Source organism: Esox lucius, chromosome 20 (genome assembly GCF_011004845.1).
Source record: "Esox lucius isolate fEsoLuc1 chromosome 20, fEsoLuc1.pri, whole genome shotgun sequence".
Lineage (NCBI taxonomy): Eukaryota > Metazoa > Chordata > Actinopteri > Esociformes > Esocidae > Esox > Esox lucius.
Genome location: NC_047588.1, coordinates 17,344,045 through 17,369,761, shown reverse-complemented (window position 1 = coordinate 17,369,761; position 25,717 = coordinate 17,344,045). Strand labels below are relative to the sequence as shown.

Below are 25,717 nucleotides of genomic sequence, written 5' to 3'. Positions count from 1 at the left end.
TCTTTTGCTTTATGTAACAGTCTTTCAGAAGACCATTTCCTGACCCTGCAAAAATGCAGTCATATATAATGCACACATCAAACACTCAGATCTGCTCTGACCTCTCTATCTGGGAGCCCTGCGGCTTCCATACACCACAGGAGTGTACATACACACACCTGTCCGCCACCAGCCTTTTAGAATTCCAGAATCTCTAAGAGCAGAAACTCATAACACTAACAAAGGAAGAGAGAAACCGACCCCTGAGCTTGGAGAAAGCCTTGACTTTGCTATTGAGGAAGTGTGTATGGAGTGGAGGTTGTTGCTCATACCGATGAACCATATCACTGCCCTAGGCTGGTCGACGCGCGTGGCTAGCCAACTTGTCTGTGTGGTGCTGCTGGATCTAGCCTAGCTGGATAGGGAACTAACTTATTGCCCTTGGCCCTTCGCCATCCTAACGTGTTTGAAAGGAGAGCTGTTCTTTATGAACGTCTCACTTCATATCTGTAAATTACTATTGTTAACAAATTACAGGTGTAGTTGCACATGAAATGCTGTGGCCCTTCTAAATAAGGTGTGTCAAATCTCTCTCTCTTCCTCTTTCTTGTTCCCACTCCGTAGTTGTGTTTGTGTGTTGCTCTCAGCATATATTCAGGCAGCTCATGGTTAACTTCAAGCAGGCAGGACTTCCTCAAGAGGAGTTTGTCTTCTTCTACATTGACTTGTTTGGACAAAGCCTGGACTCCCAGAATGCTCAACCATGGGCCAGAGGGGACCAAAATGACCCTATCGCCAAGGAGGCCTTCCAGGTAAGTGTATCATCATCTCATTCCTCATCTCATTATCTTGGAAATAACCCTTTGCTGTATTTTCACCTGATTCACACAGGCCCAAAAGCATTATTATTGGTTGTCATTGGTGTCAAGTGTGCTGCCTAGCAGTTGAGATAACAAATCTAATCTTATTTTATTTTCTTTCTCTCGCTGGGAAGTACTTTTCTTTTCATTCACTATTAAGTTACATATTCAGTCTCCAGTGAGTGGGGGAGAGGCGTCATAACTGTATGCTTTGTGACGTTCCAGGAACTTGCTGATCAGTCTGAAAGATCAAAACAAAAACAAATGGATGTATTTGTTGTTAATCCATCTTGTCTATAGGAGAGTAACAAGCTACAATAATCACAATCAGTAAAGGGATTACTGTTCCTTGTATTGGAATATCTGGAACATTAACAAGGGATGTGACCAACTGAACAACTGAACAAAAATCTAACAATTGTACTGCAATTTGTTTCTCATTTAAACTATAAGGAAGACCCACTAGGGTGAAATGAAGTGAGAGAATTTGGGGAGAAGCTGTCTGTTGTTATTTGGGCTACAGTTCCTGCCAATAGCAGTTTGGATCTAACAATGCGTCACTTTCAGATGGTTATGCATTGCAACTTTAGCACTGTAATTACTTTACTCTAATTCTAGAGGCATAAGTATTGCCAGCCATATCAATCAATCAAATTTATTTTATAAAGCCCTTTTTGCATCAGCAGTTGTCACAAAGTGCTTTTCCAGATACCCAGTCTGAAACCCCAAAGAGCAAGTAACAACTGAGTTGATTCACTGTGGCTAGGAAACTGAGGGGTTAGAGCTGGCCAATCCTCTTCTGGCTGTGCCGGGTGAAGATCATAAGAGTATAATATTGTAATAAATAATAAATGCATGTGGGGTATGTCCAGAGTCTGCTACATGACCAAGTGGACAAAGACAGGGACAATCAGGTGGAGTGCGGACAGTGGCAGCAGAAATCATCAAGCAACATCTTAACCTGCAACACAGCCAGGAGGACTTTGATGCTTTCGTTTGTTCCCCCCATAAATCTCAGGACACAAACAGGTAGCAAGGCAGAGAGAAAGAGGGGGCCTGGTATAGTCCACATTGCCAATTATATGTTGTACTTTGCCATGAAATGCTGTGTGCATTACGTGTCTGCGGGAAGGTCTTTTGATTAGGGGGTGCTGGGACTAAACTGACCGACTATGGGTGCCCTTCGGCTGTGGCGACACCCGTCAGATTCATTCATCCAGCTGCACAGCGAGACATGTCACAGCCACCCGTGACTCGATGGGGTGCTGACGCTGCTGCAGGGGGGGCCGCAGCACAGCTAAATGTCACTTTCACCATCTGGAACTACAACACTAGCCCTATGAAAACTGTACATGCTTTGAGGTCTAGCTGGGTGGAAATATATGGGGTCAAAACAAAATATTCAACTTTCAGTTTCCACTCTTTCATCGTGTTATACAGTGAGGGAAACAAGTATCTGATCCCCTGCTGATGTTGTACGTTTGCCCACTAACAAAGAAATGATCAGTCTATAATTATAATGGTAGGTTTATTTGAACAGTGAGAGACAGAATAACAACAAAAAAATCCAGAAAAACGGATGTCAAAATTGTTATAAATTGATTTGCATTTTAGTGAGAATGGCCACCATGGCCAAGACCAAAGAGCTGTCCAAGGATGTCAGGGACAAGATGGTAGACCTACACAAGGCTGGAATGGGCTACAAGACCATCGCCAAGCAGCTTGGTGAGAAGGTGACAACAGTTGGTGTGGTTATTTGCAAATGGAAGAAACACAAAATAACTGTCAATCTCCCTCAGTCTGGGGCTCCATGCAAGATCTCACCTCGTGGAGTTGCAATGATCATGAGAACGATAAGGAATCAGCCCAGAACTACACGGGAGGATCTTGGCAATGATCTCAAGGCAGCTGGGATCATAGTCACCAAGAAAACAATTTGTAACACACTACGCCGTGAAGGACTGAAATCATGCAGCGCCCGCAAGGTCCCCCCGCTCATGAAAACACATGTACAGGCCGTTTGAAGTTTGCCAATGAACATCTGAATGATTCAGAGGAGAACTGGGTGAAAGTGTTGTGGTCAGATCAGACCAAAATCGAGCTCTTTGGCATCAACTCAACTCGCCAGGGTTTGGATGAGGAGGAATGCTGTCTATGACACCAAGAACACCATCCCCACCATCAAACATGGAGGTGGAAACATTATGCTTTGGGGGTGTTTTTCTGCTAAGGGGACAGGACAACTTCACCGCATCAAAGGGACGAAGGACGGGGTCATGTACCGTCAAATCTTGGGTGAGAACCTCCTTCCCTCAGCCAGGGCATTGAAAATGGGTTGTGGATGGGTATTCCAGCATGACAATGACCCAAAACACACGGCCAATGCAACAAAGGAGTGGCTCAAGAAGAAGCACATTAAGGTCCTGGAGTTGCCTAGCCAGTCTCCAGACCTTAATCCCATAGAAAATCTGTGGAGGGAGCTGAAGGTTCCAGTTGCCAAACGTCAGCCTTGAAACCTTAATGACTTGGAGAAGATCTGCAAAGAGGAGTGGGACAAAATCCCTCCTGAGATGTGTGCAAACCTGGTGGCCAACTACAAGAAACGTCAGACCTCTGTGATTGCCAACAAGGGTTTTGCCACCAATTACTAAGTCATGTTTTGCAGAGGGGTCAAATACTTATTTCACTCATTAAAATGCTAATCAATTTACAACATTTTTAACATGCATTTTTCAGGTTTTTTTGTTGTTATTCTGTCTCACTGTTCAAATAAACCTACCATTAAAATTAGGAGAAGGAATGTTCACCTACATCAAGGGAGAAGGGATGTTTTCCTGCATCAAGGGAGACAGGATTTATTCCTGCATCAAGGGAGAAGGGATGTTCTTCTGCATCAAGGGCGAAGGGATGTTTTTCTGCATCAAGGGAGAAGGGATGTTCTCCTGCAACAAGGGAAAAGGGATGTTCTCCTACATCAAGAGAGAAGGGATGTTCTCGTACATCAGTGGTGGGTCTTGTTAACTTGCTTAGGTTATGGATCCTAATACCATAACTTACTGCTATTATGAACACTTACTACTGTGGTTTTGCTGGTCAGCCTTCTCTGACCTGTGAGTTAATGTCTGTATCCACACAGACTGGGCTGGGAGACGCAGAGGGACATGATGAGAGGATCTGATGGAAGTCATTGGTGGTTTTGGAGGATATGTGGTGGAAGACTGCTCATAATGACCAAAGATAACTGAACAGCTAAGCTCTAATAACTGATGTTGGTTTTTCTACCCCCATTGTATGATTCAATTAAACATCTGTATCTAATGAATCACAATGTATTTTTCTTTTTGTCTGTCTTAGAGTGTGAAGATCCTCACCTACAGTGAACCACAAAACCCTGAATATAAAGACTTTGTGAGAAACCTAAAGACAGATGCCAAGAGAATGTTCAACTTTACAGTGGATGACTCACTGGTAGGAGGCTACTGTTTGAGTATGTGTGTATATGTGTGTGAGTGTGTGTAAGTGTGCAAGACAAGCTTGAGATCAGCTTGAGCTTTTGTAAAAGCAGACAGAACTGATCTTGATTTGGCGTAGACTTTAAGGATTGAGAAGAAAACGTTTGCTTAGGTAATGCAGACCAATTCTAGATAATACTCTGTATAACAATATTTAATTACAATTAAGCTCTGTATAACAATCTATAATCTAGATGTTATAAAACATCTACAGACCACTTTACTGTAGAGAACAGCATATTATGAAACATCTACAGGCTTCTTTACTGTAGAGAACAGCTTATTATGAAACATCTACAGGCCTCTTTAATGTAGAGAATAGCTTATTATGAAACATTTACAGGCCTCTTTACTGTAGAGAACAGCTTATTATGAAACATTTGACTCAGACTCATTATTTTGTCTGTATAGGCAAAGCAACATGTACAAAGAACTACAGATAGTTCAGTGGTGTTTGTACCTAAGTCCCTGTTTGTGTAGAGAGTGTAGTTGTGGTGGTAGTTGTGGTGCTAAATAGGACTGTAGGTAATTAGCTGGAGTACACTGCCTGGGGAAATGATTTAATTTTATTTGGAGGAGAAATCCAGTTTTGGTAAGTGGAGCTTATGGCGAGTGATGATATTGTACAGCTGCAGTCACACAACTACAGCTTAATAACTGGACTAATATTTAGATGAAGAAGAGAAAGGGAGAGAATGACACACAAACCTAGTCAATGGAGTGGATTATTGTCCTCATATTCCATTTATTGTTTGAAGTGAATGTTCCTTTGGTTTTGGGGCCGTTGTTAAGGTTTAGTAGCCTACACATGATGGTGAGAGGACAAGATGGAAGAGGACATTTCTTCTTTGAATTTTGAAATAACAATATAACAACGGTCTAGAAAGTGGTTTTGAGATGATAGGGACTAATTGTGGTTGGAGGAAATGGACTGCACTGTCAAGAAGGTGCTAGTACCGGTAAGTATTGTATATCTACCTGCATTAGATTAGATGATAAAAACAATATGTAATTGAAGGAGATAATGCTTGAAATATTTAATTAGAGCTCCTGTTGCTAACATAGGGAAAGGTGGATATAGGGCCCTCTGATTGTAATAATGTCAATGTCATCTGTAAGGGAGGGGGCTAAGGCATGTATATTTTCTGGGGGCCCAGGATTCATGGTGACTGCCCTGCCTGTAGCTTACCATTTCTTTATACTTCCATGCAGATGAACATCATTTCTGGAGGATTCTACGATGGGTTGATGCTTTACTCTCATGCCCTGAACGAGACGATGACAACATCAGAGGACAGACCTGTGGGGAAGAACGTAACCAGAAGGATGTGGAACCGCACCTACAATGGTCAGTCCTCACATCTCCTCTAGTTCCAGGGGTTCAGGAAAGGTCTGCAGTCTTACACTGCATTCTGTTTTGTCAGTGAGGCCTTCTAAAAAAGTTGTAATTTTTATGTGAAAACAAATATTCCAGATCACTGTGTCAACTCTGACATCTGGCTAATAATAATTTGTTGGTTTCTATCCTTGCAAAGGTGGTTCAGTAAAAACAAGACATTCTTATTGGGTTCTACCTTTAAGGAGGTGGCTCTGTAATAACAATACATTAATATTGGGTTCTACCTTTAAGGAGGTGGCTCTGTAATAACAATACATTAATATTGGGTTCTACCTTTAAGGAGGTGGCTCTGTAATAACAATACATTAATATTGGGTTCTACCTTTAAGGAGGTGGCTCTGTAATAACAACAAGTTAATATTGGGTTCTACCTTTTAGGAGGTGGCTCTGGAATAACGACACATTAATATTGGGTTCTACCTTTTAGGAGGTGGCTCTGGAATAACGACACATTAATATTGGGTTCTACCTTTTAGGAGGTGACTCTGGAATATCTAAACATTAATATTGGGTTCTACCTTTTTGGAGGTGGCTCTGTAATAACAACACATTAATATTTGGTTCTACCTTTTTGGAGGTGGCTCTGGAATAACAACACATTAATATTGGGTTCTACCTTTAAGGAGGTGGCTCTGTAATAACAATACATTAATATTGGGTTCTACCTTTAAGGAGGTGGCTCTGTAATAACAATACATTAATATTGGGTTCTACCTTTAAGGAGGTGGCTCTGTAATAACAACACATTAATATTGGGTTCTGCCTTTTAGGAGGTGGCTCTGGAATAACAACATATTAATATTGGGTTCTACCTTTAAGGAGGTGGCTCTGTAATAACAACACATTAATATTGGGTTCTGCCTTTTAGGAGGTGGCTCTGTAATAACAACATATTAATATTGGGTTCTACCTTTAAGGAGGTGGCTCTGTAATAACAACACATTAATATTGGGTTCTGCCTTTTAGGAGGTGGCTCTGTAATAACAACACATTAATATTGGGTTCTGCCTTTAAGGAGGTGGCTCTGGAATAACAACATATTAATATTGGGTTCTACCTTATAGGAGTTGACTCTGGAATAATGAAACATTAATATTGGGTTCTACCTTATAGGAGTTGACTCTGGAATAATGAAACATTAATATTGGGTTCTGCCTTTTAGGAGGTGGCTCTGGAATAACAACATATTAATATTGGGTTCTGCCTTTTAGGAGGTGGCTCTGGTTTTTCTGTAATACCAACACATTCAAAGTCTTATATGCCCTGTCTCTGTGGATTAGTTCTTGGGCATGATAGGAGAACAAGCACAATGTTACATGTGTGAGAGACAGTAATCTCAGGACAGTTTGTCAAAAGAAATTGACAATGCCTATCAAAAATGAACACTCCCTTAATTGAATATGCAGCTTTTGTTTAGATTGGATTAGATTCAACTTTGTTGTCATTGAACAGTGTAAATACAGTACAACGAAATGCAGTTAACTTCTAACCAGAAGGGCAAATAGAGGGCAGCAAGTTTACAAGTATTTACAAATGTTAAGTATCTGTATATTATAAGTGGAATGTGTTGATGTGCAATAAAGGCAAATTCAGCGTGAAAGGCAATATTAAATGTGCAATTAAGGCAAATAGAGGAGGGCAGAAAGTTTACACCTTTTAGGTATAGTGAATGTTACAAGTGGGATTATATTTGCTTGGGTACAAATGGAAATGTCTAAATGGCATTCTACAAATAAATGAGGCAAATAAAGGAGTAATGTAGTAGGGTAGCATGAGCAACCGGGATGCAGAGATAGCAGCACCAAGTCCCAGAGGTAGACGTGTGGGTAACAACTGCAACAACAGAAAAAAGGCAGTGTTTATTTAAATGCTGAGATTTGACCTTTTAAAAGATCTCATAAGTCACAATATGTGCCTTGGAACGTTCCGGTGCCCATATGGATGAAATAAGAGATGCGTCCCTTTTTGATGTCATTAATATTTGGACATGGACATTTGCTTAACAAATTCCACATTCATATTTCTCCCTAAGAATTTCAGCCAGCTATCTAGATTTATTAATGCATTATCTGTCTTGCAGGCATGTGTCCACTATACAAATAGAATGTATATGCCCTGGTAATACAGATTATCAAAGCCTGTATCAAAGCATTTATTGAGTTTGTCTTGCAGCAGTGCTCCAGGCCAAGTGATGTTTTCAGAACAAACAGAATGGTGTGCTTTTCTAAATGAATGCATTTATTTCCCATTTTATTTATCACAGACCTCAACAAGCAGTGTGTTTTTAATAAGGAGAGTGCCTAATTACTATCCTTATTTATTTCCGTGGGGTTTTTGCTGGACGTTTCATTGATAGTAGGAATCAGATGGAGGTGAAGAGTGGCAACCATGGATTAATGGATGGATCCTTGAATGTCTACCACTTCCTTAAAACCCAGCACACACACATTCATCCCTCTGTCCATCTTCTATAACTACCTGCCTGGCCCCTCTCTTCCCTTTCTCCTACTTGGCTCACCTCTAATACTTCTCCCACACGCCCTGCCTTCCTCTTTCCTCCTCCTCGCTTCACCAGCCTGTCTGTATTTTATCTTCTATTTAATCACGGTCTTGTTCTGACCAGTGTTTCATGTACCCTCTCCCACCTCCTCTAGCTCTCCAGTAACCTCTACTTACATTGCAATTTCAATGTCTTCTTGTTCTTTCTCTGGTTTCTTCTCACTTCACTGCTGCTTCATGTCGATCTCTGTCATCCTGTCTCATCCTCCCGCAGTCTTATTCCACCCTCTTCTCTTCTGTCCTCTTCTACACTGCCTTTGTTTCTTTAAACTATATGTTCTTTGCCATGGAAAGATCTCATTTATTTTTGTCTTTGATTCTACAAAATGTCCCCCCTGAAAAGAAAAAAAAGAAAAAAATAGGAGATAAATCTAATCAGTTGAAACCAGAGCCCCTGTGGCCAGTTCAACAGGAGCCATTTCCCTCAATCTTCTTTGACGCTCATTCCTCTATCTGTCTGACTCCATCTGCCTCCACCTCCCTGTCTTTTCCCCGTCTCCGTCCTCCATATGTCACAGCTTGTGCTTTGCCACGTCTTTGCAACAGCAGGGCCAGTCAACGAGCCAGGTTTTTTGTGTGGAAGGAGGGTAATGCATCAGATGGAATAGAAAACAACACAGCACATAATCTGCAATGTCTATAGTGCCAAGGAAAGAATACTAAATATCCAATGTCGGAGTATAATTCTCTTTTCTTAAAGGTAGAGATGCATCTGATGTGGCACATTTTTGCAGTTGTCTGAAAGGGTATCAGTTTCTGGTATTGACACGTTATTGTAGCAGAACTGTATGTCTGAATAAGGTATTACAACAATTTTTCTGGTTGTCCACTTTAAGTCGAAATAATTTACTGTTCTAGTTCTCTTACTGTTTAAAAGTTTTGTTTTTGAAATGCAGTAAATTCATTCAAACATTTAATGAACGGACTTCCCAAAAATAATTCTCACATTCCTATCCAAAACAAGCCCTAAAAGACCATTTATTTGACTGTATTTCTGTGTGCCTTATTGCTTTAATAAAATCTTACCAACATGTTAAAATAACAATAAATTACATATTTTCATTTTATTTTTAGTGAAGTAAATTGATACAATTTCCATAGAAAATTTACAGTAGTCAAAACAATATCCTATTTTTACTTTTAATAAATGTTTCCAGGTAAGTATGACTCATTCCTATTTTCAGCAATGACCTTGAGGCTATCTGAATGATGAAAGTTTGAAATAGCCTCTATTAACTATTTAATATAAGTTCATTGAATGACTAAGATAATAGGCTCTTAATCCTTTCACACTAATCCTAAAGTCTGACCTCATGCCAGGAGTTATTTGCAGCCTTTTTTTAAGTTATCCGAAAGGCATGTCAGCAACTAAAGCCAATGCTAAGGATCTTGCCTATGGATCATTTTGGTATTCAAAGCTCCCTCGGGTGAACCAGGGTTCTCAGTGATTAGGGACACCTGGCTACATTTTCAGGTTCCTGGACAGGGTAACTCATTTTTTATGGACAGTATTTGCATAGGCATAACTCCAAATTAATACATTATTTGAATGTAAATACCCTAATATGAACGCTTACAGTCGCAGTTTAATTAACCTTGCGGTCATTGTACATAGCCAAAACTGTCCAAATACTTATTGATTACACTGTGAATATATTAACAAAAATGACAAAAGGTATGTGCGTTATGCAATTTTGGAAGGAGGAAACGGGCACCAGATTTAGGAATAGGCAGCCTGGTGGCTTGAGCCTGATGACCTAGGTTAGCCATTCATACTTTACTGGTGAATCATGTGTCAAGTTCTTTCATCAGGGACACACTGCTGTGCAAATCAAACATATTCAGGAGGCTCTGTAGGGAATCTCCATTTGATTCTAATTTCCGTTTTAGGTTTGTTCAAATTAACAGTGATCCATACTTTATGAGTCAGACAGGATGCTTTACCGTTGTTGATGATGTCTTCAAGAAGAGAAATGATGAGACGCAGCAAATACTGACTGCATGAACAGAGGGAGGAGGAAGCTGGAAGGATCGAGTTACAGCTGCTTTTCTCTAAGGCTTTCATCCCATTAACTAATGCTCCTGTGTGAGTGAAAGAGGCTCAGGCCCTCTAGAAGGACAGTAGAAGATAGAGAGATCAGCCTTCTTGATTTTTCAAAAACAGTGTTGGTCCATACAGACTACATTATTTACATTATATGAATGTTCTCCTAAGTCTACAGTCTGGAATTGGTGTCTGGTTCCAAGTTAGGGTTGGCATTAAGGGCTTTTTTGGGATATTGTGTTACGGTCCCCGGTTTTGTTTAGGTCCCAGTTTGTCTCCAGGAACATCCACAAGAAGATTTCTAGGATGTTTGTAAGATGCTGTTTCATGGTGTCCTGATATTGTTTTGTGTATTCGGTATGCTTGTACTCATTGGTCTCAGAGAGCTTCCAATACCCAAGGTTAATTACCCAGCACCCTTTGTTGCTGTTGCAAAGCCCATAAAGGTTCTAATCAGTGAACCACTAATCTATTCTTTGTCTTTTCAAAAGATTAGGGACCCTGACACAAACAGTACTTTAAAACTGTGATTTTGATTTAATCTGACATACACTTCGGTTCAAATGTTTGGGGTCATTTGGAAATGTCATGACATAAAATTTCAACCCATTCTTCCTGAAGCACCTCCCCCAAGTTGAATTGGCTTGATGGGCACTTCTTATGTACCCGATGATCAAGCTGCTCCCACAACAGCTCAGCAGGGTTGAGATCTGGTGAGTGTGCTGGCCACTCCATTATAGAAAGAATACCAGCTGACTGATTCTTCCCTAAATAGTTCTTGCATAGTTTGGAGCTGTGTTTTGGGTCATTGTCCTGTTGTAGGGGAAAATTGTCTACAATCAAGCGCTGTCCACAGGGTATGGCATAGCGTTGCAAAATGGAGTGATAGTCTTCCTTCTTCAAGATCTCTTTTACCCTGTACAAATCTTCAACTTTACTACCACTAAAGCACCACAAAGCACCCCAAAACCATCACATTGCCTCCATCATGCTTGACAGATGGCGTCAAGCACTCCTCCAGCATCTGTTCATTTGGTTTGTGTCTCACGAAAGCTCTTCTTTGTGATCCGAACCCCTCAAACTTTGATTCGTTGTCCATAGCACTTTTTACCCACTTATAATACAAACCTGATTCCAGAAAAGTTGGGACATAAAAACAGAATGCAATGATGTGGAAGTTTCAAATTTCAATATTTTATTCAGAATACAACATAGATGACATATCAAATGTTGAAACTGAGAAAATGAATCGCTTTAAGGGGAAAATAATTTTAAATTTCATGGCATCAACACATCTCAAAAAAGTTGGGACAAGGCCATGTTTACCACAGTGTGGCATCCCCTCTTCTTTTTATAACAGACTGCAAACGTCTGGGGACTGAGGAGACAAGTTGCTCAAGTTTATGAATAGGAATGTTGTCCCATTCTTGTCTAATACAGGCTTCTAGTTGCTCAACTGTCTTAGGTCTTCTTTGTTGCACCTTCCTCTTTATGATGCGCCAATGGTTTTCTATGAGTGAAAGATCTGGACTGCAGGCTGGTCATTTCAGTACCCGGATCCTTCTTCTATGCAGCCATGACATTGTAATTGATGCAGTATGTGGTCTGGCATTGTCATGTTGGAAAATGCAAGGTCTTCCCTGAAAGAGACAACGTCTGGATGGGAGCATAGGTTGTTCTAGAACTTGGTTATAACTGTCAGCATTGATGGTGCCTTTCCAGATGTGTAGGCTGCCCATGCCACACGCACTCATGCAACCCCATACCATCAGAGATGCAGGCTTCTGAACTGAGCGCTGATAACAACTTGGGTTGTCCTTGTCCTCTTTAGTCCGGGTGACATGGCGTCCCAGTTTTCCAAATTGAACTTCAAATTTTGATTTGTCTGACAACAGAACACTTTTCCATTTGCCACAGTCCATTTTAAATGATCCTTGGCCCAGAGAAAATGCCTGCGCTTCTGGATCCTGTTTAGATACAGCTTATTTTTTGACCTATAGAGATTTAGCCGGCAACGGCGAATGGCACAGTGGATTGTGTTCACCGACAATGTTTTCTGGAAGTATTCCTGAGCCCATGTTGTGATTTCCTTGACAGTATCATTCCTGTATGTGATGCAGTGCCGTCTGAGGGCCCGAAGATCACGGGCATCCAGTATGGTTTTCCGGCCTTGACCCTTACGCACAGAGATTGCTCCAGATTCTCTGAATCTTTGGTTGATATTATGCACTGTAGATGATGATAACTTCAAACTCTTTGCAATTTTTCTCTGAGAAACTCCTTTCTGATATTGCTCCACTATTTTTCGCCGCAGCATTGGGGGAATTGGTGATCCTCTGCCCATCTTGTCTTCTGAGAGACACTGCCACTCTGAGAGGCTCTTTTTATACCCAATCATGTTGCCAATTGACATGATAAGTTGCAAATTGGTCCTCCAGCTGTTCCTTATCTGTACATTTAGCTTCTTATTGCTACCTGTCCCAACTTTTTTGGAATGTGTAGCTCTCATGAAATCCAAAATGAGCCAATATTTGGCATGACGTGATATGTTACCTATATTCCATTGTGAATTAAATATAAGTTTATGAGATTTGCAAATTATTCCAATCTTTTTTTACTCACAATGTGTACAGTGTCCCAACTTTTTTTGGAATCGGGTTTGTACTTAATACTTTCTTTTTATTGGCCACTCTGAGATATGGCTTTTTCTTTGCAACTCTGCCTCGAAGGACAGCATCCCAGAGTTGCCTCTTCATTGTTGAGACTGTTTTGCGGGTACTTTGTAATGAAGCTGCCGTTGAGGACCTGTGAGGCATCTGTTTCTTAAACTAGACAATTTAATGTATTTGTTCACTTGCTCAGTTTTGCACCAGGGCCTCCAACTGCTATTTCAATTCTGATTAGAGCCAATTTGCATAGTTCTGTGAAGGGAGTAGTACACAGCTTTGTTACGATACCTTCAGTTTTTTGGCAATTTCTCTAATGGAATTTAATTCTCTTTTAATTCACCTTTAATTCTCCTTTAATTCGCCTTTAATTCTCAGAAATAATATAGTGATTAGTTTCAGAAGAAAGCCCATTGTTTCTGGCCATTGTGAGCCTATAATCAAACCCACAATTGCTGACACTACAGGTACTTATATAGCCTAAAGAAGGCCAGTTTTATTGCTCCTTTAATCAGCACAACAGTTCTCTGCTGAGTTAACATAATTGCAAAATAGTTTTCTAATGATCACATTGCCTTTTGAAATGATCAACTTGGATTAGAAAACACAACATGCCATTGGAACACAGGACTGATGGTTGATGATAATGGGCCTCTGTACGCCTGTGTAGATATTCCATTAAACATTTGCCGTTTCCAAGATTAACAGTGTCCACACTGTATTTCTGATCAGTTTAATTTATTTAGAAAACAAGGACATTTCTAATAATAAGTAATTATTCAAATACGTAGCTAAACGGCTGGATGATAAATTGTCCTTCAATTTATCATCCATAATCCTGTGAGGAAGCTCAAAGTGAAATCCTGATTTCTATTTTCCCCACAATACTTGATTTTTGGGATGGTGGCTCGATTTACAATTGGGCTTTACACAGTTGGTTAATGTAGCCTATTTCTATTGTACAACCGAGGCATTGAATAGTCTACAATCTATTGCGTTTTATTAATTAATCCAGAGTGCCTTACAGTAGTGAGTGCACACTGGTCCTTCATGGGAATCAAACCCACTGTTTACAACCTGAGGTAAACAGGACATTAGTGCCCTCAATGAGTTTAAAACTCTGATGTGAGGAGGCAGGCCAGATAATATTATGGATGAATTACAGTGTTTACAAAGTGTCCACGAGATATTCCTGTTTATTTAAAGGTTTAAAGTGATCATTCGATTCATATTTGAGTGAAATAACACTTACCTTGAGTTGTTCTTCACAACATTTTTCACAACAATTTTCACAACAAAACATTATTCAACTCTGTCCCAACCTCGAATTAACATTATTAGCATTTTACAAATTCGTGAAATTGAAACTTTGCATTCCAAGCAACAAAAACCTTCTCCAAAACACTTCCAACTAAGATTAGTGGTGTTGTTTAACTCAAAGAACCTATGAATGTCAAATTTTCAACTAAACTTATACTTTCTAAGTTTACTGGTCTGTTCTGTTCACAATGGTATCAATCTGCATTTTCTGAAACAACTGTTAACAAACTGGAATGACCACTTAGCATATCCTAGCTATCGCTGACATAATTGCTGAATAACACGTTGGGTGGTGGCTACAGAAAATAGTTTGCATAGTGCCAGTTTGAAGTCACCAAATTCCACCAGCTGTTTCATCAGTATGCAATAAAAAAAATCAATGCCAGTGACAGATTGGACAGATTACTGAAATAAATTTTAAGTGTTTTTTTAGTCTGTTTCCACTTGCAATGCAGCTTTTATTGCTCGGGACACACAGTTTCAAGTCCTGAGTTTGGACGGTGCTTATAATACTAATTACAGGTTGGGACAGAGGTGAATAATGGCTTGTTGTGAAAAATTACTCGATGGGCCTTTCCACACAGATCGGCTGGGGGGGACCATTCCCCAAAGAACTGCTACTCACAATTCCAGGAAGTTGTGATGATGTAACCCAACTAGCACATGCATCAGGTCATTGGTCAATGTTAAGTGTATGCTGTTCTATTAAATAGGTACTAAATCATAACGCCACTCCTCCTACTTGTGCTTTAGGAACCAGACACCATGCAGCCCCCTGTTTAACCGCTGGCTAAATGTAATTTTCCCAGACCAGACCAAGTTAATCATTATCAAACCCCTGCCCATTTATGTAACCTCCATCTAGCCAATCATCTGTCAGCCCCTATCTTCTGAATCTCCATCTAGCCAATCTTTTGTCAGTCCCTATCTTTTGTTTCATGGAGATGACACCTGCATGTTTATTTATTACTACAATAACCCCATCTGGATTTGACATTTACATGCCAGTAATATGGAATTGCTCTCTAACTATTATCTGCACCTCCAGCCGCCATAAATTAGTCATGCCCAAACTAGATGGCAATCTTGTAGATTTATTTGCAGAATTGCTCAAGCATAGTACTGTCATTTTGCATTTTAATTTGTTTTCTGGTGTCAGCTAATAAGGACAACACCACTCCACTCTTTTCAAATGGAAATCTGCTTCCGCCTCTCAGCGTTAATAGTTTCCTGTAATTACTGTTTACCTGCCAAGTGCTTAGATTATTATTTTAGGCCTTGGACAGTCATCTAAGATTTAATTCATTTTGTACTTCTCTCCTTCCCTTGCCGTTTTTACTTACTATTTGTTACCCATTCATTCTGGTTCTTTCCCTGCAGGTGTGACAGGTTTGGTGCAGATAGATGAGAATGGGGACAGAGAGACCGACTTTGCCCTCTGGGACATGACTGAAACAGACACCAGTAATTTCCAGGTACTGGAACACACATGCGGGCTGGCACACAAACACACACACATACTTAAACACATGTGCCCACACACTCCTTCAGTCTGGTTCTCTCTTTCTCTCAACCTCTGCACTCATAGACTGAAGCCACCTGGGTCGCATGCAGCCAGTGATGGTCGCTAATTTAACAAAGTTGCCAGGCTGTGTAGAGTCTCTGTGTTTTTGGAGAATGGAGAACAACTCCAGAGGCAGTAACATCATTTTTATTGGCACTAGAGTGTTTTCAAATACCTCCGTCCAGGTTAATGAAGTGACAATTATATAGCTTGTTTCCATTTGTTTTAATTAAAACCAGAATGGGAATGATAGAGAAATCAGTTGTGTGCATTTCTTTGAAGCCAAGTACACACATTATAACAAACAACAGTAATATAACAGAAGTATGAATGCACCCATCCTAGAGTACATATTATAATACAAAAATACAACATTCAACCACCCAGTGCCAGTGTGTTTCTGTGATGTAATCAGATGTTCTACTGAAAGCCCTGTGACTAGTAAAATGGTGGCAAGCCACTCTGAGGTTAATGACTGACTGGTCCAAAAAACGTGATGTCACATGATGTCATTAGTGCCTCTACTCCAAAAAAGCATAGTTTGACTGTGTGTTTGTTGTGTGTGTGTTTGTTGTGTGTGTTTGTGGTGTGTGTGTACGCGTGTGTGCACCCATTTGGAAACGGAGACAGTGGATACATTTCCCTCTGTGTGTGTGTGTGTTAAGGGTTTATAGTTATACATCTTTTAACATGTAATAATAAGTGATGTGACTGTGTTCCTTGGCAGATCGTCCAGGTGTTCAACGGCTCTCAGAAGAAGCTGATGGCTGTATCAGGAAAAAGGATTCACTGGCCAGGGGGCTCTGCTCCTCTGGACGTCCCCGTCTGCGGCTTCAAGAAGGACAACCCAGCCTGCCTCGCACGTCAGTCCATCTGTCTCTAGACGTAGCCCAGGTGTCAGTCATCTCCGCATGATGACTGACACTGTTAGGCACACTGAGGCTGAATGTACGGAAAACAAACGGTCCTTATTCATCTTCCCCCCTGTGTCTGTTTCCAGGAACCATCACCATTCTCCAGATGGTCACAATTGTGGTGTTCTTCATCATTATCATCATCCTCACCATATCTGTCTTCATATACAGGTGAGTAAAGTGGGTGTAGATGGGATTGATATAGTTCTGTGAAGCATCCAGAGGGCTTACATTAAAAGACTCCAAATACCACTGTTGTGTGGTAAAACCATGGAAGGTGGTGCCCCTAAGTTGTGATGTGCGCCCCATACAAAATAATGTTTTAGCTAGTTGGTTATTCCTGAAAGAAAGGGACTTTTTTCTAAATGTTTTACTGTACTCCTGGGCTGGAATGCTGTTGACAGCTGTGTGTACCGTTGTACAAAGAACGCCGGCCCCGACGCTTCTGCTACTTTAACCCTTGTTCATCAGTACAAAAAGCGAATATTGTTTTTATAGAATTTTTATGATATAACCAATTTAGATTTTGTGGCTGTGGGAACTACTGTAAGTTGTTTATCATCTTCACTCAGGCCTAAAATCGCTGTCCAACTTTAAGCTCCACCCTCACCCGATCTTGATTTATCAAAATAACAAATGAGGAAAATCCAAACCCACAAAGTCTCCCAAGACTCCAAGACCCTCTCTTGCACTTGTTGACTTTTACTAGCGGTTTCTTCTCCCGTTTTCTGATTGGTTCATAACTGGTGTCTAGCGACTAACAATTCAAGAAGACACATTGCTAGATGCTAGATGCTAGTGGTGGGTGGTCTACAAAACACAGCACGAGGGGAGTTATCGATCGAAGGTACGACAAGCACTAAGTGATCGCAATTTCTGCAAAATCCCAGCAGTGTGCCCTGACTTTGACACCATAGTTTTGTTTTCAATGTTTTTCAGTTGAGTATTCCCAGTCACTAGGAAGTGCTGCTGGCTTTAACCATGTCATGTCATGCACACCTTGACGCTGTTCCAAAACCCTTCAGACCCAAGTTTCTCAATACTTCAGTAATGTCAACATGTTGTCATCTTCAAGGTGGCAGCTATGTTGACACTGCTTTTAGTGTTAGAAGGCATTTCATTTGTGGAATCAACAGTGAGTTTCTAATGTATTCATATATATATTTTTAAATTGCGTATATCTAAAGGGGAAATGTGTTTACTTGTATCTCACAAACACACACACAGGAAGTTGAAGCTTGAGGAGGAGTTGGTGGCTCAGCTGTGGAGGATCTCCTGGGAGGATATTCAGATGAGCAACCTGGAAAAATTAGTGCGGAGCGCAGGCAGCAAGTTCACCTTGTCCCTGGTGATTCCACACTCCACACACACGCACTGTTGCAAACCTGCGCACACACACATTGCTTAACACAGTAATGAAGGCAAAATAGTGACCCCATCCTACCTATGGCTTCATTAACAGAGGGGCTCCAACTACGGTTCTTTACTAACTGGAGATGGAAACTTTCAGGTGTTCGCTAAAACGGGCTACTACAAGGTAAGAAGGGTGTGTGCCGATAAAAGAAGGGACCGTTTTAATGGCAGTTGGATTACATGATGAATGTTTTTCAGGGGAACCTAGTAGCCATCAAGAACATCAACAGGAAACGCATTGAGCTAACCCGAAATGTGCTGTTTGAACTGAAACATGTAAGTACTTATTATCTGTACTTTAGAGTATTTTTCAATAACATGGCCTGAATTAACTACTGATAAAAGCAGTATCTGAAGGTGTAGCAAATAGTGGGTAAAATGCATGGGAGTGTATTTGAGTATTGTCTGTACTTTAGCGGTGTAATACTGTGGATTGAATAAGTATTAACAAGTTTGGACCTTTTTGTATTTTGTTGAATTTCAATTTGGGATTAAATTGGATTTAATTGTGCTTTGTAGTTTTTTATCTACAGGAAATACTCTAATGTGAAAGTGAAAGAAACATTGTAGATTTTTGAATTTTACAAATTAATACAAATGTGTAATTCAAATATAGTTCATCCCTATTTTGTTTAGGCCAGCCTAAATTAGTTAAAGTAGCCAAAAATCACTTAATAATCACATTAAGTTACATGGATCCTGAGTGAAATAACAGATATTTACATGTAGTTTTTAAGGTCCCTCAGTCAAGTTTGACTTCAGGCACAGTTTTAACTTAACTTTTTTGAAAGTCTCGTAAAGAAGGGGAGTGATTGGTAGATGTTAGCCCCAACATATCAGACAGTTAGTATTTCTTCAAGCATGGTCAAGTTAATATGTATTCTGTGGATGATGTATTAAACCACCCAGTCTCTTCCATCCATCTCTTAAAATTCAGGGCAAGACTGAAAATTGCTGCCTAGTCATGTTTGTAAAAACCTTGTCAGGGCCGAAGAATTTTGGAAAGAATATTGGAAAAGATATCAGTACAAAGCTTTGAGAGAGGTCTTTTCAACATGTATTGATTCAGAGACGTGTTTTATTTTTCATTGACATTTAAAAAGGAATCATATTTTTCTTCTACATTTCAAACAATGTTATGGAAATTGGTAAAAAACACAAATCAATTTCAATTGACCTTTAAGGAAGCGAAAGGTCTGCGTTTTCGAAAACAAAATGTACAGTATGTTAAAGAAATGTAGATATTATGAAAGTATTTGGGTCTGATGGAGAATAGCTCTTTTTCCTATTGTGTCAGTGGCCTGGTGTCTTTTTCCTTTCTTTTCAGATGCGTGATGTTCAGAACGAGCACCTGACCCGCTTCATCGGAGCCTGTATCGACCCTCCCAACATCTGCATCATCACAGAGTACTGCCCCCGGGGCAGCCTGCAGGTACCCCCCCACACACCCCCACCCCCTCCACAACATGGCCGCTAACCCATGAAGTCCTCAGAGAACATGTTCCTTCTGTAAAATGAGCATGTGTTTGTGTGTGTTTGATCAGGACATCATGGAAAACGAAAGCATCACGCTGGATTGGATATTCAAATACTCTTTAATCAACGACATTGTCAAGGTACCTGCTGTATTACATACTTTCTTGCTTATCTTTCCATGTCACCTTTAATCACCTTCAGAAATCAAATTATAACTTATCTGCAGTCGATGTATGATTCCATTAAATCCTGTGAATGATGGATCCTCTTTGTTCTGTCACTGTCCCACCAGGGCATGGCGTTCCTCCACAACAGTGTCATCATCTCCCATGGCAACCTGAAGTCATCCAACTGCGTGGTTGATAACCGCTTTGTGTTGAAGATCACAGACTACGGCCTGTCCAGTTTCCGTGCCGGGAGCGACACAGATGACGATGCCCATTCTTACTATGCCCGTGAGTCACCTGTCTCTGCCGGGATTTGATCCTGCTGAGATGTTTAACCACAACAGAATGACATACTGAACTGACCTTCAGTCAGTGTTAATCCTGCTAACCTAGAACTGAAGAACTGTGTTACAGGTCAGATGCTCGATTAGGTTCTGTGTTCATACTGTATGTAGGTATGAAAAGATTGGAACCGGAAAAAAGCTCCAGATTAGACCAGTGTCTAAAGGCATCTTCATTCTACTCTTAGTTGATTTGTCCATCTTTGTATGTAGGGAAGCTGTGGATGGCCCCTGAACTGCTGAGAGTGGACTGTCCCCCACCTGGTGGCACCCAGAAGGCTGATGTCTACAGCTTTGGTGTTGTTCTCCAGGAGGTGGCGCTGCGCCATGGAGCCTTCTATCTGGAGGGGGAACCTCTCAGTCCCAAAGGTAACACACAGTTAACTGTATATACCAGGTATGAAGGCTAATATAGGGGACTCTGACTATGGAAAGGATTGTCTCATGTCACATAACACTTTCATTCCTGGTTATTAATTATTAGGTATAATAAGTGTCACAGAAGCGTCACAGTACCTCCCCATACATAGGTAGCAAACAGTCTTATGATAAAATAGGGGCAAATAGGATTTGTCCTCATACAAGCTTATTTAGTATAAAAGTCCCTTTTAGGTAAATGCTCTCACAACCTTATCTCACTCCTTAACATTTGCTGTTCTAATGATAATCCAATAACCTGTGACTGAAGTATAGATCCTTTTGCCGACCACGCCATGAAAAGTTGCGTGTTCCCGACAGAACTTAGCTTGTTTGTATTTAAGTGATTAGGAGCACAGTGAACATGCAAGTTCAAAAACAGGTAGTAAGAGAACACCACGGAGGTCATCAGAAGATTGATTTCCTAGCCAGTCAGCAAGCCAGTCAGCAAGCCAGTGAGGCAAGGTATAATATTAATAGATGAATTCAAATCAATATAAAATTGCAACACTCACTGCTAAGGTCTGGGACAACAGTGTATGAGCTTTCTGCTACAGGGCTTTTTTCTGCAAGCATGTACCACTTGACTGTGACATGTGCTTGGAGCAAATAAAGTACATGTCAATAATCCTGTCTCATTGATGTCCCTGTCTGCTCTCCCCAGAGATAGTGGACCGGGTCATTCTAGGGGAGTGGCCGTACCTGCGGCCTTCAGTCAACCCTCAGATGCACAGCAAGGAGCTGGGCCAACTCATGCAGCGCTGCTGGGCAGAGGAGCCCAGCGAAAGGCCCGAGTTCAACCACATCAAACTTCTGCTGCACAAACAGAACAGGTGGGTGTAGGAGGGGTGGGACAGATGGGACGGGTGGGACGGGTAGGACAGGTGGGAGGGGTGGGACAGATGGGACGGGTGGGACGGGTAGGACAGGTGGGAGGGGTGGGACGGGTAGGACAGGTGGGAGGGGTGGGACGGGTAGGACAGGTGGGAGGGGTGGGACAGGTGGGATGGGTGGGACGGGTAGGACAGGTGGGAGGGGTGGGACAGGTGGGAGGGGTGGGACAGGTGGGACAGGTGGGAGGGGTGGGACAGGTGGGAGGGGTGGGAGTGGTGGGAGGGGTGGGACAGGTGGGAGGGGTGGGAGTGGTGGGAGGGGTGGGACAGGTGGGATGGGTGGGATGGGTGGGATGGGTAGGACAGATGGGAGGGGTGGGACGGGTAGGACAGGTGGGAGGGGTGGGACGGGTAGGACAGGTGGGACAGATGGGAGGGGTGGGACGGGTAGGACAGGTGGGAGGGGTGGGACGGGTAGGACAGGTGGGAGGGGTGGGACAGATGGGAGGGGTGGGACGGGTAGGACAGGTGGGAGGGGTGGGACGGGTAGGACAGGTGGGAGGGGTGGGACGGGTAGGACAGGTGGGACAGATGGGAGGGGTGGGACGGGTAGGACAGGTGGGAGGGGTGGGACAGGTGGGAGGGGTGGGACAGGTGGGAGGGGTGGGACAGGTGGGAGGGGTGGGAGGGGTGGGAGGGGTGGGAGTGGTGGGACAGGTGGGAGGGGTGGGACAGGTGGGAGGGGTGGGACAGGTGGGAGGGGTGGGAGGGGTGGGAGTGGTGGGAGGGGTGGGGGCAGTGAGAGTGTCACATGATGTCATTAGTGCCTGTTGATCTCTACTCCAGAAAAGCAGATTTTGACTGTGTGTGTGTGTATGTGTGTGTTTGTTGTGTGTGTAGGGAGTGCAGCACTAACATCCTGGATAACCTGCTGTCCCGTATGGAGCAGTATGCAAACAACCTGGAGGAGCTGGTGGAGGAGAGAACGCAGGCCTACCATGAGGAGAGACGCAAGGCTGAGGCCCTGCTCTACCAGATACTACCACAGTGAGTCTGTGCTCCACACACACACACACAGACACACACACAGTGCATAATGTTACGTCCCGTACCTGCAGTTCAGTGGCCGAGCAGCTGAAGAGAGGGGAGACGGTGCAGGCAGAGGCCTTTGACTCCGTCACCATCTACTTCAGTGACATAGTGGGCTTCACTGCCATATCATCCGAGAGCACGCCCATGCAGGTGAGAGGCAGGCACACCGACACTACTCCCACAGGTTACAAACACGGACCCTACCAGAGTTCTGAAGTAGTCCTCGTTGTGTCTCCCCTTTAGGTGGTGACCCTTCTCAATGACCTCTACACCTGCTTCGATGCCATCATAGACAACTTTGACGTTTACAAGGTATGAGTTACAAGTAGCTATTGAGATGCTCCTTCCGGACCAACACTGACCTGATCTGCCTCTGTTGTCTCGGTGGCGCCCCCAGGTGGAGACCATCGGTGATGCATACATGGTGGTGTCCGGCCTGCCTGTAAGGAATGGGAAGCTGCACGGCAGAGAAATCGCCCGCATGGCTCTGGCTCTGCTCGATGCCGTGCGCACCTTCAAGATCCGCCACCAGCCAGACCAGCAGCTCAAACTGCGCATTGGCATCCACAGTGGTGAGTTGAGAGCATGCAACATACTAGTCTCTCTATAACTAAAAGATACTGATGATATATAAGTTCCATGGTTGACTATTTCAATCCACTTCATATCCAGGTCCGGTGTGTGCAGGAGTGGTGGGGCTGAAGATGCCACGGTATTGTCTGTTTGGAGACACAGTCAACACCTCCTCAAGGCTGGAGTCCAATGGTGAAGGTAAGCCAGGATAGTAAAACAACAGGGTCCACAGGTCTGCCACTATTCATTGCAATTTGGTACTAAGTTCATTGATCTGGGATCATTTTGTTCCTCACAGCTCTGAAGATTCATGTGTCTGCTGCCACGCGTGACGTCCTCCAGGAGTTCAACTGCTTCCAGCTGGAGCTGAGAGGAGACGTGGAGATGAAGGGCAAGGGGAAGATGACTACCTATTGGCTACTGGGGGAGAGCAAAATCCAAGAGTTAACAAGCTAAAGGGACAACACCAAGGAAAGAAGCGCAGGAGGCCAGAAAAGGGATGAATTTCATGATTGAAGAGGGTTGGAGGCAAACACGAGAAAATTAAGTGGAGCCATTGATTGAAGTGGCCTGGTGCAGGAATGATTTGCAGAGGGAGAAAGATGAGGTCAAGGATGAAGGAAAATGAGGATGTGGAGAACCTTGGTCACTTCATCCCTCCTTCAGTTGTCTAGATTCTAAGGAGATATAGTTAGTGTTTATTTCATGTTATGTTTGTTCGTGTTTTTAGTTTTCTTTTCTATGTTTGAGGTTCTGAATGAAACACTAATGGTATTGTTGTATTTTAATGAACATGTGATATTTCATTCATTTCCATGGCACTGTGTGTGATCATTCATTCCCAGACCCAACCAGATGGTAGTCTATTTTTGGGTGTTTGTATAGTACTGAATATCTTGGGATATGATTTCTTTACAGTCATATCAGTCATATTATTTTGTACAATACAGATGTTGTTTATCTCTTAATAGATTATTTTTTTATTGCCTGAAGGGCAAGTCACAGAAATGCACTTAAAAAACATAAAAATACTCTGGTGAAATAAAGAAAAGCATCCAATTTCTTTGACAGCATATACTGTTTGATTATTCACAGTAAAAGTATGAATGAGTCTGTCTAATCTGAGTTCAGTGTAATTCATTGTGGGTTTCAAACACACATACTGCTTATATCATACACATTGAAATTGGGATGACTGAGCAGCATGTCCTGAACAGGGATCAGTAGGGACTCACTAGACATGTCTGAAATGCTGGAACTATGATCATTATCTTAGGAAAATGATGGACAAGACACCGCAACACAAACTGAGCGATCATTTCATAAAAGGTCACTAGCAGGGAACTCTTACAGGGTTTGGTGTTCATAATAACCTGTGACTTTGAGACTTGAGAGTCAATGGTATGTTGTTTTTTTTGCAAGATCAAGGCAGTGGTGTTCACCATCTGTTCAGAAGTCTTGAATAGGTCAAAAATGTATATAAGACATTATATATCCACTTCATGTGAAGGCATATGTTTTCTGTTCATTGGGTTTTTCTGATATAATCAGTAAATACACAAACATTTACAACTGGTTGTTTTACATTGTTTATGTGTACGTGTTTAATGTCAGTTAATCCCAAGCATGTGTGTGAGAAAGGCATTATTAGAAGGTTTAAACAACGTGCCAACTTTATCAGTTTTTAAAGGGTACACTACCAGTACATCTTTCCAGTTTTTATAGACATTTTACAGTTTAATTACTTAATTTTGACATTAAAGCATAGAACAAATAAAAAATGTAAGATAAAAACTAAGGGTAATCTATTTAACTAAGGGTAATTACATGTTTCCCAAAGTAGCCACCTTTGGCAGATATAACAGCCACTTGTGGCATTCTTTCTACTGTGAAAATAAAATATTGTTCAGTACATTTTTCCCAACACTGTTGCAGAGGTTCCCACACATGTGTTGCAATTGTAGGTTGCTTTGCTTTCTTTCTTCTGCCTAGCATTTCCCAAACCAGCTCGGTGGGGTTTAAGTCTGGAGACTGTCCTGGCCATTCCATGATTTGAAGCCTATAAGTCTTATTATTTTCTTCCAAGGTAGTTCTGACTTAGCCTGGAGGTATGTTTGGGGTCATAATGACCAACTAGGCATACACCAAAGGGCGCTGCAAAATGCTGTGGTAGCTGTTTTGGTTCAGGATGCCACTCATTCTGTGCAGGTAGCTGACTCTGGATCCAGCAAAAGAGCACCAGACAATCATGCTTCCTCCATGATTTACAGTTGGTGTCACATACTGAGGAACTATTCTTTCGCTTACGACATGTAAAAGCCCTGCGTGAAGAACCAAAAATGCCTTTTTCCTGTCTTCAGTAGTCCACTGGGTGGTGCTTCATGGCCCAGGCGAGCCACTTTTTCTTATTTTTCTTATATCTTAGCAAGGGCTTTCTTACTGCCACTTGACCTGTTCATTTGTGTAGGTTTTGTCCTGTGTTTTGTCTCAAAAACGTGTCTGATTCTGTTGTGTCTTTCGTTCTGTCAGATCTTTTCCTGACAGTTTCCTCCAGTTTCCAAGTGCCCTTTGATGGTGTAGGAAACTAT

The 25,717-nt window shown here is 41.9% G+C and overlaps 1 protein-coding gene across 1 annotated transcript in view; it reads left to right on the top strand.

The window, feature by feature from the left end:
• Positions 1–24,799, top strand: part of npr1b (natriuretic peptide receptor 1b) — a 37,160-nt gene extending 12,361 nt beyond the window's left edge. The window contains exons 4-23 of the mRNA XM_010885113.4: positions 604–791; positions 4,194–4,307; positions 5,564–5,699; positions 15,720–15,814; positions 16,631–16,766; positions 16,904–16,988; positions 18,045–18,165; positions 18,280–18,354; positions 18,429–18,506; positions 19,558–19,662; positions 19,775–19,846; positions 19,999–20,161; positions 20,428–20,583; positions 21,296–21,464; positions 22,365–22,511; positions 22,583–22,706; positions 22,800–22,868; positions 22,954–23,128; positions 23,229–23,327; positions 23,428–24,799. Coding sequence (XP_010883415.2) covers positions 604–791; positions 4,194–4,307; positions 5,564–5,699; positions 15,720–15,814; positions 16,631–16,766; positions 16,904–16,988; positions 18,045–18,165; positions 18,280–18,354; positions 18,429–18,506; positions 19,558–19,662; positions 19,775–19,846; positions 19,999–20,161; positions 20,428–20,583; positions 21,296–21,464; positions 22,365–22,511; positions 22,583–22,706; positions 22,800–22,868; positions 22,954–23,128; positions 23,229–23,327; positions 23,428–23,585 — 2,465 coding nt within the window. The 3' untranslated portion in view covers positions 23,586–24,799. The remainder of the gene's footprint in view (positions 1–603; positions 792–4,193; positions 4,308–5,563; positions 5,700–15,719; positions 15,815–16,630; positions 16,767–16,903; positions 16,989–18,044; positions 18,166–18,279; positions 18,355–18,428; positions 18,507–19,557; positions 19,663–19,774; positions 19,847–19,998; positions 20,162–20,427; positions 20,584–21,295; positions 21,465–22,364; positions 22,512–22,582; positions 22,707–22,799; positions 22,869–22,953; positions 23,129–23,228; positions 23,328–23,427) is intronic.
• The last annotated feature ends 918 nt before the right edge of the window (positions 24,800–25,717 follow it).